Below are 12,271 nucleotides of genomic sequence, written 5' to 3'. Positions count from 1 at the left end.
TGCCACCAGTGCCTGGCTGCATGTTTTTATTTTTGAGACAGGCTCTTAACTATGTATCTTTGGTGGTTACCCTGGAACTTACTATGTAGAACAGGGTCACCTTAAAAAGACTGAGATATACCTGCCTCTGACTCCCAAGTGTTGGGATTAAACATGTGTGCAACACACCTAGCCATGTTAGGTTTCAAGGTGGGATCTTTCCCTGTCCTGGAGTTGTGGCTGGCCTGCCAAAGTGCCCCGGGAACCTGCCCAGAGCTGGGATTGTAAGATGTGCCACCATGCCCAGCTGTCTCATCTGTGTTCTGGAAATGAGGCAAGTTCTCAAGCTTGCACAGAAGCATTTTACCAACTAAGCTGTCTTCCCATACCCCTGGCCTGTGCCTTGAAGCCCCGTCAGATGAGTGGGGCTGAGGAAGTGGTTCATCAGTTAAGAACACTGGCTGCCCTTCCAGGAGATCTAGGTTCAATTCCAAGTACCTCAATGGTGGCTCACAAACATCCATAACTCCAGTTTCTAGGGATCTGTTACCCTCTTCTGACCTCCAGGAACCAGAAACGCACATGCTGCACTTACATACATGCAAGCAAAACACTCATACACATAAAAATAAACCTTTTAGAGCTGGAGAGATGGCTCAGCAGTTAAGAGCACTGGCTGCTCTTCTAGAGGTTTTGAGTTCAGTTCCCAGCAACCACCCCAAGATCCTAGCAGACGGGGTTAGGGCTCCAGACTGTCCATAGGAAGACAGTGGACTGAGCAGTAGTGGTGCACGCCTTTAATCCCAGCACTCGGGAGGCAGAGACAGGCAGATCTCTGTGAGTTCGAGCCCAGCCTGGTCTACAAGAGCTAGTTCTGGGACAGGCTCCAAAGCTACAGAGAAACCCTATCTTGAAAACCAAAGACACAGTGGTGCTACCTGACAGCTGTGGTCTGCCGAGCTGGAATGAAGGCTTAGAGGTAATTCTCTTTTTACTGTGTACCCACCCTTCCCCCTTCCACCTCCTGGGAGGCATCCCAGCATCAGTGGCCCCAACAGTTCAGGTTTGCAGTTGGCAGAAGGCAACCTTGAAGGCAGAATCTTTGGAGACTGTAGGAGTGGATCTAAGGCCTGCTCAAGGCATCTGCAGCCCAGAGTTCTCACACGGAATCCTCTGTGGAAGTGGGAAGGCCTCACAGGTTTCCATGACTGGGCTGGGCAAAGGAGGGTAAGGTCTGAATGCTGGAGCTGGAGGAAAGTAGGTGGAGAAGGTGGGGTCCCAGATTGGTTGGGAGGAGATTGCAGGTGCGCGGTAGAATTACAGGGCCTGAGCAGTTTAGGCTGGAGAGTCAGACCCAGATCCTGTCCCTCACAGTCAAAGGTGACTCGACCATCCATAACTCCAGTTCCAGGGGATCCGTTGCCTTCATCTGATTTCTGTGGGCACCAGCTGTGCATATGTAGTGCACACATAGACACGCAGGCAGCACACACAAAATCAACAGTCTCAAAAAAACAAAACCCACTCACAGAGGTTCCAGTAAGACTTGGGTGACATAATAATGACAGGTGCTATCGGGCTGGGAAATGTTTCTTCTGTTCACTGGGGAGCAGAGGGTCCACGTGGAGATGTGGGGCAGATCAAAGGGAAGTCCAGACCTCTAGCAAGTTAAGACTTAAAAACCACCCCTCACCAAATTGGAGAAATGGCTGCTGTCCTGGCTAAATCCTTGGGAATGCAATCTCATTTCCAAGTTTTTACATTTTAAAATATTTTCTTAATTAATTACATTTTTTTTTTCCGAGACAGGGTTTCTCTGTGGTTTTGGAGCCTGTTCTGGAACTAGCTCTTGTAGACCACGCTGGTCTCGAACTTACAGAGATCCGCCTGCCTCTGCCTCCCAAGTGCTGGGATTAAAGTCGTGTGCCACCACCGCCCGGCAATTAATTACATTTTAAAAATTGCATTTGCTGTGTGTATCAATTTGTATGTGATTGCAGGTGTGGAAGTCAGATGATAACTCTCTGGAGTCAGGCTTCTGCAACCTTTCATGAGTTCCAGGGATCACAGGTCCTGAGGCTTGTCCTGGCTGTCCTGGAACTCTGTGAACCAGGCTGGGCTGGCTTTGAACTCACAGAGATTCGCCTGCCTCTGCCTCCCAAGTGCTGGGATTAAAGGTGTGAGCCACCATTGCCTGGCAATTTCCCCCAATTCTTTACAAAAAAATTATTGTTTTTAAAAATAATTTACTTAATTTTATTTTATGTGCATTGGTGTGAGGGTATCAGATCCTAGAAGTGGAGTTACAGACAGTTTTTAGCTGTCATGTGGGTGCTGGGAATTGAACCTGGGTCCTCTGGAAGAACAGCCAGTGCTCTTAACTGCTGAGCCATCTCTCCAGCCCCCAAGATTTATTGTTTTGATTTTATGTGTATGAATGTTTTGTCTGTGTGTATGCATGGACATCTTATACATTCAGTGCTCTTGGAGGCCATAGGTGGCATTGGATCTCCTGGATCTAGGTTTAGAAATGGTTCTGAGGAGCCGGGCGATGGTGGCGCACGCCTTTAATCCCAGCACTCGGGAGGCAGAGGCAGGCGGATCTCTGTGAGTTCGAGCCCAGCCTGGTCTACAAGAGCTAGTTCCAGAACAGGCTCCAAAGCTACAGAGAAACCCTGTCTCGAAAAACCAAAAAAAACAAAAACAAAAACAAACAAACAAAAAAAGAAATGGTTCTGAGGGCTGGAGAGATGGCTCATCGGTTAAGAGCATTGCCTGCACTTCCAAAGGTTCTGAGTTCAATTCCCAGCAACCACATGGTGGCTCACAACCATCTATAATGAGATCTGGTGCCCTCTTCTGGCCTGCAGGCATACACACGGACAGAACATTGTATACATAATAAATAAATAAATAAATAAATAAATAAATAAATATTAAAAGAAAAAAAAGAAAGAAATGGTTCTGAGTGGTCATGTGGATGCCGGGGACTGAACCTGGTCCTCGGAGAATGCAGCAAATGGTCTTAATTACAGAGCCATCCCCACAGCCCCAAGACATTATTTTAAGATGTATTTATTTTAGATGTGTGAGTGTTTTGCCAGTGTGTATGTCTGTGTACCACATGCATGTGTGCCTGGTGTCTGCTGAGGTCAGAGCACATTGGATCCCCTCGAACCAGAGTTATAGGCTGATCTGAACCACAGATATGTGCTGGGAATCGAAACCGGGTCCTTTGCCAGGTCCACAGAGCCATCTCTCCAGCCTGAGAATTGAGTCTTGAACGTTGTTCTCTGACCTCAGCACATGTGCGCTGTGACATGCGTCCCTTTAATAAATAAATAAGTGTTTTAAAAAGACAGGGCTGAAAAGATGGCTCAGTAGTTGAAAACACTGGCTACTATTCCAGGGGACCCCAGCACTCACATGGCAGCTCACAACTGTAACTCCAAGATCTGACACCCTCACACAGGCATACATGCAGGCAAAACACCAATGCACATAAAATAAAAATGAATTATTTTAGATATGAGCCCACCTAATGGTATTTTGTTATGTCATTGAGGTGCTGCTGCTGCCCTCAGAAGGAATTAAGATAATTTGGTGTGACTCTGAATTGTTATTTTACAAAAGGAAGCTGTTGGGGTGTTCACCCCAACTAAAGAGGATCTGGACAGACTGAGAAAAGATTCTGGTAAATTCAGCTAGGTGGAAAAAAATGGATGTACTAGATAACTTTCCTTCGTCCTTCTTTCCTGACCAATTATTTGTTATTATTTATTTATTTATTTATTGTTGTTTTTCAAGACAAGCTTTCTGTGTGTATCCCTGGATGTCCTGGAACTCGCTCTGTAGCCCAGGGTGGCCTCAAACTCACAGAGATCTGCCTGCTTCTGCCTCTTTAAGTGCTGGGATTAAAGGACTGCACCACCACTTCCCAGCTAAGACATCTTGCTTCATGGGAAAACCTTGTTTATCAGTCTCACCACCAATTCGAACCAAGCTCTTCACCTCGAGCATCAGCAGCTACTTCTGACTCCATAGGTTTTTCATAGAAAGTACGAGATTTTGCATTCACCCATCTGCTTCAATGAATTTCTGAGGACTAGTGCCCAGGAAGGAGGTATTCAGCTTCATCCTAGCCCACAGCCTAGGAGGTATCACGAATAAAAGCTGTATGAAGTAACTTTCAGGAGCATGGACCACTCACAAGCAGCTACAACGCCCCAAACTACCAACCCCCTGCCCACCAAGCTCTTATTTTTTTTTTTTTTTTTTTTTTAAGATTTATTTATTATGTATACAACATTCCTTCCATGTATGCTTTCGTGCCAGAAGAGGGCACCAGATCTCATTATAGATGGCTGTGAGCCACCATGTGGTTGCTGGGAATTGAACTCAGGACCTCTGGAAGAGCAGTCAGTGCTCTTAACCGCTGAGCCATCTCTCCAGTCCCCCAAGCTCTTATTTTATTTGGCATGAAGCGTACAGCAAAATCATTGCAAACCTGGGTTCAGAGCGCCACCTAGTGTTAAAGATTTAGAGGAGACGACAAGCTCTGACCTCAGAAGACAGAAAACGCAGTCTGGGAAAACAGGTTTCTGTGTTTAACCCTTGTTCTTTCCAGGACTCGGATGTGACTGGTTTGCTGAGTCTGTCAGACAGAACAGCTAAATGACCTTTTGTGCAATGTGGAGTTGGAACAGGGTCATTGCAGACATCAGTAGTTAAGATGAAGTCAAGAGGCAGGTGGCGGGTGGCGCACGACTTTAATTTCAGTACTCAGGAGGCAGAGGCAGGCAGATCTCTGCGAGTTCGAGGCCAGCCTAGTCTAAATAGTTAGCTCCAGGACCGCTAGGCTTGTTATACAAAAAAAACCCTGTCAAAAAAAAAAAAAAAAAAAAAAAAAAAAAAACAATAATAATAAAGATGACGTTCCGGAGGTGAGGAATTTCTGCATGTGTCTTGGTGGTCTACCAGTGCAATGGAGGCGGAGGCAGGATCACTGTGTGTGGCCAGTCTAAACTAAAAAGCAAGGTCCTGTCTAAAGTAAGACTGACCTTGAACTCCTTTCCTCCCACCTCCTAAATTTTATTTTACACTGTGTGTGCACAAGGTGCCCGCCTGAAGCCTGCGGAGGTCAGCAGCAAACACTGGATCCCCTGGAACTGGGTTAAAGACCCAGTTGTGGTTTAATCCCAGCACTCGGGAGGCAGAGGCAGGTGGATCTCTGTGAGTTCGAGACCAGCCTGGTCTACAGAGCTAGTTCCAGGACAGGCTCCAAAACCACAGAGAAACCCTGTCTCGAAAAAGCAAAAAAAAAAAAAAAAAAGACCCAGTTGTGGGCTGACGTGTTCCTGCTGGGAACCCAGGGTCATCTGCAAGAGCAGCCAAGACTCTTAACTCTGAGCCGTCCCACTCGCCTCTAACTCCCAAGGGCTGGTATTGCATCATACACTTGGCTAGCCTGAACACCAAACTGGCTTTGAACTCACCAAGAGCCTCCCGTCTCTGTCCAGCCCTGCAGTCCTTTTAGGTGTCAATGTTTTGTCTGCACGTTTTTGTTTGTGCACCACGTCGGCGCTTGGTGGGGGTCAGAGGAGGGCATGGATTCTCTGGAACTTACGGTGAACCACAATGTGGGTCCTGGGACTTGAACCCAACAAGTGCTCCAGAACCCTTGTAGTATTTCAAAGCAAGTCCCTTTGTGGTATCTTAAAGCACCAATTTCCCTCATATCATGCAAACTGGCCATAATACACACTGCAGCAGTCTTAGAGCGTGTAGTCCCAGGACTTCAATCTCCCAGATGGCACCGGGGAACCTTTGGGTTGCGTGACCATAAAATGACCAATAGCCGAGGAGTTCAGGAAGGTAGCGAGGTTTCTCAGCCTACCCGCACCGGAGCAGCGAGACTACTTCTCCCATAAGCCACTGCGGTCTTGACAATCTTATCCTTTTACAGACTTGGCGAGGGCGGGGCGATTAAGGACTCCTCTTTCCCGGCAGGCGGTGCGGCCAGAGGAGGCGCGGGACTTCATTTCCCAGCAGGCTGCAGGGGCGGGCGCCTTGTGTGGGATGTAAGCGCGGAGGTGGGCTCGGGGGACCGAGGCCAGGACTCTCCTTGGGACTTGCGGGAGGCTTGTTTGGGTTCGCCTTTTGGACAGGCTCCAGAGGGCCGGGAAGAGGTCATAGGGACTGGGAGGGGTGACCTTTGAGGGTCCCCAGAAGTCTTTGGGACGCAGCCTCATCGGGGCTGGGGGTCCCGGGATTGTAGGGAACAAGAAGGCCCCACAGCCTTGGTTGAAGGGTCTCAGCGACCGAGCCACCGCCCGTAGGCGCAGGACGAAGCTGCTGGCGAAGCAGAATTGTGGCGGAGGGTAGAGCCTTAGCTGAGCCTGGGAGGGGGCTCACCCGCCGAGCCCGACCCTCCCTCCCTCGGCTCGCCCGCAGGCCACCGCCCGCCGCCATGGGGCTGAAGGCCGCCCAGAAGACGCTGTTTCCTCTGCGCTCTATCGACGACGTGGTGCGCCTGTTCGCTGCGGAGCTGGGCCGAGAGGAGCCTGACCTGGTGCTCCTCTCTTTGGTCCTGGGCTTCGTTGAGCATTTCCTGGCTGTCAACCGTGTCATCCCCACCAACGTGCCCGAGCTCACCTTCCAGCCCAGCCCTGCACCCGACCCTCCTGGCGGCCTCACCTATTTTCCGGTGGCCGACCTATCCATCATTGCTGCCCTCTATGCCCGGTTCACCGCCCAGATCCGCGGCGCTGTCGACCTCTCCCTCTACCCTCGAGAGGGGGGCGTTTCCAGTCGCGAACTGGTAAAAAAGGTCTCCGATGTCATATGGAACAGCCTCAGCCGCTCCTACTTCAAGGACCGTGCCCACATCCAGTCCCTCTTCAGCTTCATCACAGGTTGGAGTTAGACAGGTGGTCAGGGGAGCAAATGTATGTTGGCTTACCTCGTCTGGTGTGTGAACAATATGGTTTACAGCCCATGTGAGACCAGTAAGCCTTGTATAGTGGGGCAGGTATTATTTCTCCTTTGCAGCTGTGGAATCAGAATCCCAAAGAGGAGAAGTGATGTTCTAATGTCAGAATGCCAGGGCTGGGACTGGAATCAGATCGATTGGTACAAGATCTTTCCCTCTACTCCTTCGGTGCCGCCAGCCCAGCCACTGATTAGCCACAGGAATCTGGCAGCCCAACATATGGGGAAAGAGGGTGGCGGCAGAGCGGGGAAGTAGGACAAAGGGATGGATACATTTGAGACAATTAGATGATGCCTATGAAAATATTTGGAAAGGAAATTACGGACTTGGACCCAAAAAAGCTAAGGACTTGCAAAATGCTTCAGCTTCTGGTGCACAGTATTGAGCAAGAATCTGAGGCCATTTCTGAGCTTAGCAGAAAAAAAGTGCAGAGATATAAGTCAGGGCGTGGGCCCAGGCTGTGTGTTGGGGGGGGGGGTTGTAAGGTCATGGATTTGTTCTCCCTGTTATAGTCTAATAAGTATGCAGTAAGACACCTGGTTAAATCGTTGTTAACAGAAGTAGCCATGTAGAAAAAGGGAGGAACAGCTTTTGGCTGGGTGGAGCTGAGATCCAGGAAGGTCTCCTGCTGGGGTTGGGTTAACAGGAGGGAGAGGTTGTGAGCATAGAAGAGAAGGGGGAGTGTGATGGGTAGGATCCTGCATGTGAGGTTTGGACACAGACTTGAGAGGTGTTGGGGTGCCCCCTTCTTCCAGGTCAGAGCTCTCATTACTGCCCCTCCTCTACAGGCACTAAACTGGACAGCTCGGGTGTGGCCTTTGCAGTGGTGGGGGCCTGCCAGGCCCTGGGTCTCCGAGATGTCCATCTGGCCCTGTCTGAGGATCATGCTTGGGTGGTGTTTGGGCCCAATGGGGAGCAGACAGCTGAGGTCACCTGGCATGGCAAAGGCAATGAAGATCGCAGGGGCCAAACAGTCAATGCTGGCGTGGCTGAACGGGTATTGTATTTTCCCTTTCCCTGTTCTGTTAGCCCAAGTCATCTGAAGGACTCTGTTCCCTGGCCATCTCCTGTCACCCCATCGCCAGTCTCTGTGCATGTATCAAAGGGGAAGGTAGATTTAAGTTGTCATGCCCAAGAGCAGGCCCAGGGCGAGACATCCTGAGATGTCTTCTTTTTTGTCTTCCCCAGAGCTGGCTGTACCTGAAAGGATCATACATGCGTTGTGACCGCAAGATGGAGGTGGCATTCATGGTGTGTGCCATCAACCCTTCTATTGATCTCCACACGGATTCCTTGGAGCTGCTACAGCTGCAGCAGGTGAGGAGACTAGCTCCCCCACCCCCCTTCTGTAAAGTGGACTGGCCTTTCTCAGTGCACAGGGAGGGTGGGGTTGGCACATGAAGGGTTTTGCTTCATGAACGGTCTGAATCTTGAACTCTGGCCTTGTCTGGTGGAAGGACATTACTGCCTCCAGATCCTACTCTGCTGGTAGGCGGCTCCCTTCTCCTCACTCACACCTCTTTCCCTTGGGCTCTAGAAGCTGCTTTGGCTGCTGTATGACCTAGGACATCTGGAAAGGTCAGTAGAGGGATATGGTCAGATTAGACGTGGGGGGAGCCAGAGGACTGGGTGACAGCCTGGCCTATTATCTGTTCCTAGGTACCCCATGGCACTAGGGAACTTGGCAGATCTGGAGGAGCTGGAGCCCACCCCTGGTCGGCCAGACCCACTCACGCTCTATCACAAGGTGAGGGCATCTCAAAACCAGCAACTCCTTTCTGGAGACTGGGAGGAGATAGGTGAAAAACGTAGACCTTTGTGCGCTGGAGTGTGTTTTCTGCCCTGCGTTGTATCAGGCACATTAATTGTGTGTTTAAGAAGTGCCCTGGGTTCCGCAGCCTGGGGTTGGCAGGGCCTTTGTCCCACCAGCCCTCATTTTTCAGCTGCCCTGCCATGTAGCTTGTGGTAGCGCTGCAGAGAGATGTCAGCCTGCTCAGTGTGGTAGGAGGGTGGCTGGGCTTGGAAGTCTTTGTAGAGGAACACGTGGGGAGGGGACCTGCCCTAGGCCTGAGGCTGAGTGCTCCCTGCCCTCCTGGGCCTTGTTCTGTGGGGTCACCACTCCTGTTGTCTGCCCTTGCCTTAGCGGTTAGGCCTGGAATGGAGGTAGGTGAGAGGGAGCGGGGAGCACAAGGTAGAGGGGTCAGCAGGGAATGGAGCCAGGATTGGAGCCAGGGAGGACTCTTTTTTTTTTTTTTTAAATATTTATTTATTTATTATGTATACAATGTTCTGTCTCTGTGTATGCCTGAAGGCCAGAAGAGGGCGCCAGACCTCATTACAGATGGTTGTGAGCCACAATGTGGTTGCTGGGAATTGAACTCAGGACCTTTGGAAGAGCAGGCAATGCTCTTAACAACTGAGCCGTCTCTCCAGCCCCCCCAGGGAGGACTCTTTAGGGCCCTCCTTTTTTTTTTTTTTTTTTTTTTTTTTGGTTTTTCGAGACAGGGTTTCTCTGTGGCTTTGGAGCCTGTCCTGGAACTAGCTCTTGTAGACCAGGCTGGTCTCGAACTCACAGAGATCCGCCTGCCTCTGCCTCCCGAGTGCTGGGATTAAAGGCGTGCGCCACCACCGCCCGGCTTAGGGCCCTCCTTTTGTGGCATATTACTGATGAGGCATTTGTGCTAGTCCAGGCAGTGGGGGCTGCCTTGCTGAGGTTCTTCTGCTCCATCCTCCAGGGGATTGCCTCAGCCAAGACCTACTACCAAGACGAGCACATCTACCCCTACATGTACCTGGCTGGCTACCACTGTCGCAACCGCAATGTGCGCGAAGCCCTGCAGGCCTGGGCCGACACTGCCACTGTCATCCAAGAGTGAGGATCTCCCACCAGGCCTCCAGCCTGTCCTTTCTGTCACTTTCCAGTCAGTCACCCAGGAGTGACACCTTGTCTGAAGCCCCGCCCCTCTCTGATCAGCTCCTACACAACCAAGGCTGCCAGAGCCGTCCGCCCTGTCTTCCCCTCCTCTGCTCAGTTTCTTCTGCTCTCTAGTCAGTTCCCTTGTCTGTGGTGCCACTGTCTCTGCCCAATTTCTAGTCCAGCCCCACATTCCACTCCTTAATCTTACCTTGAACTAACATGGTCAGCATCATCTAGACGAGCAAGGACCCCCAGCTTCTCACCCAGTCAGTGGGATGTCCCATTGTGGGGGTACCATCAGCCTGAATCCTACATGTTTTCACAGCTACAACTACTGCCGGGAGGATGAGGAGATCTACAAGGAATTCTTTGAAGTGGCCAATGATGTCATCCCCAATCTGCTGAAGGAGGCAGCCAGCCTGCTAGAAGCAGGGGAGGAGCGGCCAGGGGAGCAAGCCCAGGTGCAGGGCAGGACTTCATTGGTCACCCTCCTCCTGGGCATATTGGAATGCATGCGCAGGACTGGGGATTCTCTTCTGCTGGAGCTCATATCTTGGGCTTGGATTAGGAGGGACTTGAGGGTGTTTTAGAGCTGAAGTCTTCAGGTAAATGGGTTGCTGTCCATCTCTTTGGCCCGGTTCTCACCTGCGCCAGGCTGTAGGCAAGGAAAGGTATACTCCTTCTCCCCGCATGCGTACCAAGAGCTTGCTGTTAAAAGGAAGGAGGTCCTGACCTGCGTTTGCCTTAACTGAAACCAGGGCTTTGCCCAGATGGAGCCTGGCGGGACACTGTCTGAACTCTTCCCTATTGTTCCTCTTGTCCAGGGCACCCAGAGCCAAGGTTCTGCCCTCCAGGACCCAGAGTGCTTTGCCCACCTGCTGCGATTCTATGATGGCATCTGCAAATGGGAGGAGGGCAGCCCCACACCAGTACTGCATGTAGGCTGGGCCACTTTCCTCGTGCAGTCCCTCGGCCGCTTCGAGGGACAGGTGAGAGGGCCCTGTGCTAGGAACTACAGGTGGTGACGGTAGTGAGACTGTTGCATGTGCCTCTCTGTGTGAGTAGTGATGAAAGGGGACTCCTGGAGGGGTGGCCAGGGGCTGAGCCTGGACTTCCCACTGGTGACCCACAACTTTTCCCTTGACTTGCACTCTTGCTTAGGTGCGGCAGAAGGTGCACATAGTTAGCCGTGAAGCAGAGGCGGCAGAGGCTGAAGAACCATGGGGGGATGAATCCCGAGAAGGCCGGCGGCGCGGTCCTCGCCGGGAGTCCAAACCCGAGGAGCCACCCCCACCCAAGAAGCCTGCGTTGGACAAGGGCCCGGGCTCTGGGCAAAGTGCAGGCTCGGGACCACCCCGGAAAACGCCAGGGATTGTCCCAGGTACTGCCCGTGGCCCCGAAGTCAGTAGTGCTGCTCAGGCCCCAGCACCGGCAGGATCGCCACCACCAGAGGGCCCAGTGCTTACTTTCCAGAGTGAGAAGATGAAAGGCATGAAGGAGCTATTGGTGGCCACCAAGATCAACTCGAGTGCCATCAAGCTGCAGCTCACCGCACAGTCGCAAGTGCAGATGAAGAAACAGAAAGTGTCCACACCCAGCGACTACACACTTTCTTTCCTTAAGCGGCAGCGCAAAGGCCTCTGAACTGTTGGGGATTCCCTGACCCGGCCCCAGGCCCTGCTCTCACTCCCAGCAGGCTGCACCCTAGTTCCCTAATTCAAGCCCAGACTCTGCCCACCGTCCCAGGGGACCCAGAGCTGCCCTGTAGTGATGGGGAACCTTGAGTTGGCTCCTTCAGGCTGTGGCTCGGTTCTAGAATAGGTTTCATCTCTCACCAGCCGGCCAATTGGAACCTCATTGTAGGTCCATGTGACCAGTCTTTAAAGGTCCAACCCCCCGAAATTCAATGACCCGTGACGGGAACCCTACTTGAGCCTGAGCAGTTCGGCATTCCTCCCACTTGGAAGCTGAGGGTGACCTTAGCCCAGGAACACAGATGCTACCTGGAAACCCGAGACCCGGGACTCCATTCAGTCCCTAGGGGTAGATTTCCGCACTTCAGAGTTCCATCCTTTGGGAATCTAGTTTCCTATCCCAAAGAACTTGCATATTGCTGCCTGAATTTGGAAATCTTCGCTTCCTCGCCTCCCTAACCCCAGAGTCCAGGACACAGAGCTTCGACTCTTGTCTGTGAATACTGAGCCTCGCCCCCTTCCTGACCAAACTGGCCCCAGAACAGAGCAGGACCTCTTCCAACCCTCTGGGAACCTCCCCGAGGTCCCGGGAGGAAATCTGCACGGGGTGGGGGAGGGCCAGTCTCTTCCTGTTTTGTACATAGATTTATTTTTTAGTTCAAGGAAGATAAATACATTTTGTTAAAAAAA

At 51.5% G+C, this 12,271-nt stretch overlaps 1 protein-coding gene across 2 annotated transcripts; it reads left to right on the top strand.

Moving 5' to 3' along the window:
- The first annotated feature begins 5,970 nt into the window (after positions 1-5,970).
- Men1 (menin 1) lies at positions 5,971-12,247 on the top strand. 2 transcript variants are annotated; one of them, XM_057778909.1, is made up of 10 exons: positions 5,971-6,059; positions 6,433-6,893; positions 7,759-7,967; positions 8,159-8,287; positions 8,508-8,548; positions 8,630-8,717; positions 9,706-9,842; positions 10,213-10,348; positions 10,712-10,876; positions 11,049-12,247. In XM_057778909.1, coding segments are annotated over exons 1-10 (1,851 nt in total). In that variant the 5' UTR covers positions 5,971-6,057; the 3' UTR covers positions 11,532-12,247. The 2 variants fall into 2 exon arrangements, with proteins under 2 accessions (XP_057634892.1, XP_057634893.1); XM_057778910.1 differs by having other exon boundaries at positions 6,005-6,071.
- The last annotated feature ends 24 nt before the right edge of the window (positions 12,248-12,271 follow it).

The sequence above is a fragment of the Chionomys nivalis genome, chromosome 8, assembly GCF_950005125.1.
Source record: "Chionomys nivalis chromosome 8, mChiNiv1.1, whole genome shotgun sequence".
NCBI classification, from domain to species: Eukaryota; Metazoa; Chordata; class Mammalia; order Rodentia; family Cricetidae; genus Chionomys; species Chionomys nivalis.
This window is presented reverse-complemented; position numbering and strand designations above follow the sequence as displayed.

Bases quoted from the DNA above. Each gene is read 5' to 3' on its own strand.
- Men1 (XM_057778909.1), top strand. The intron at 6,894-7,758 runs GTTGGAGTTAGA...CCTCCTCTACAG, and splicing joins CCTCTTCAGCTTCATCACAG to GCACTAAACTGGACAGCTCG. The intron at 9,843-10,212 runs GTGAGGATCTCC...ATGTTTTCACAG, and splicing joins ACTGCCACTGTCATCCAAGA to CTACAACTACTGCCGGGAGG.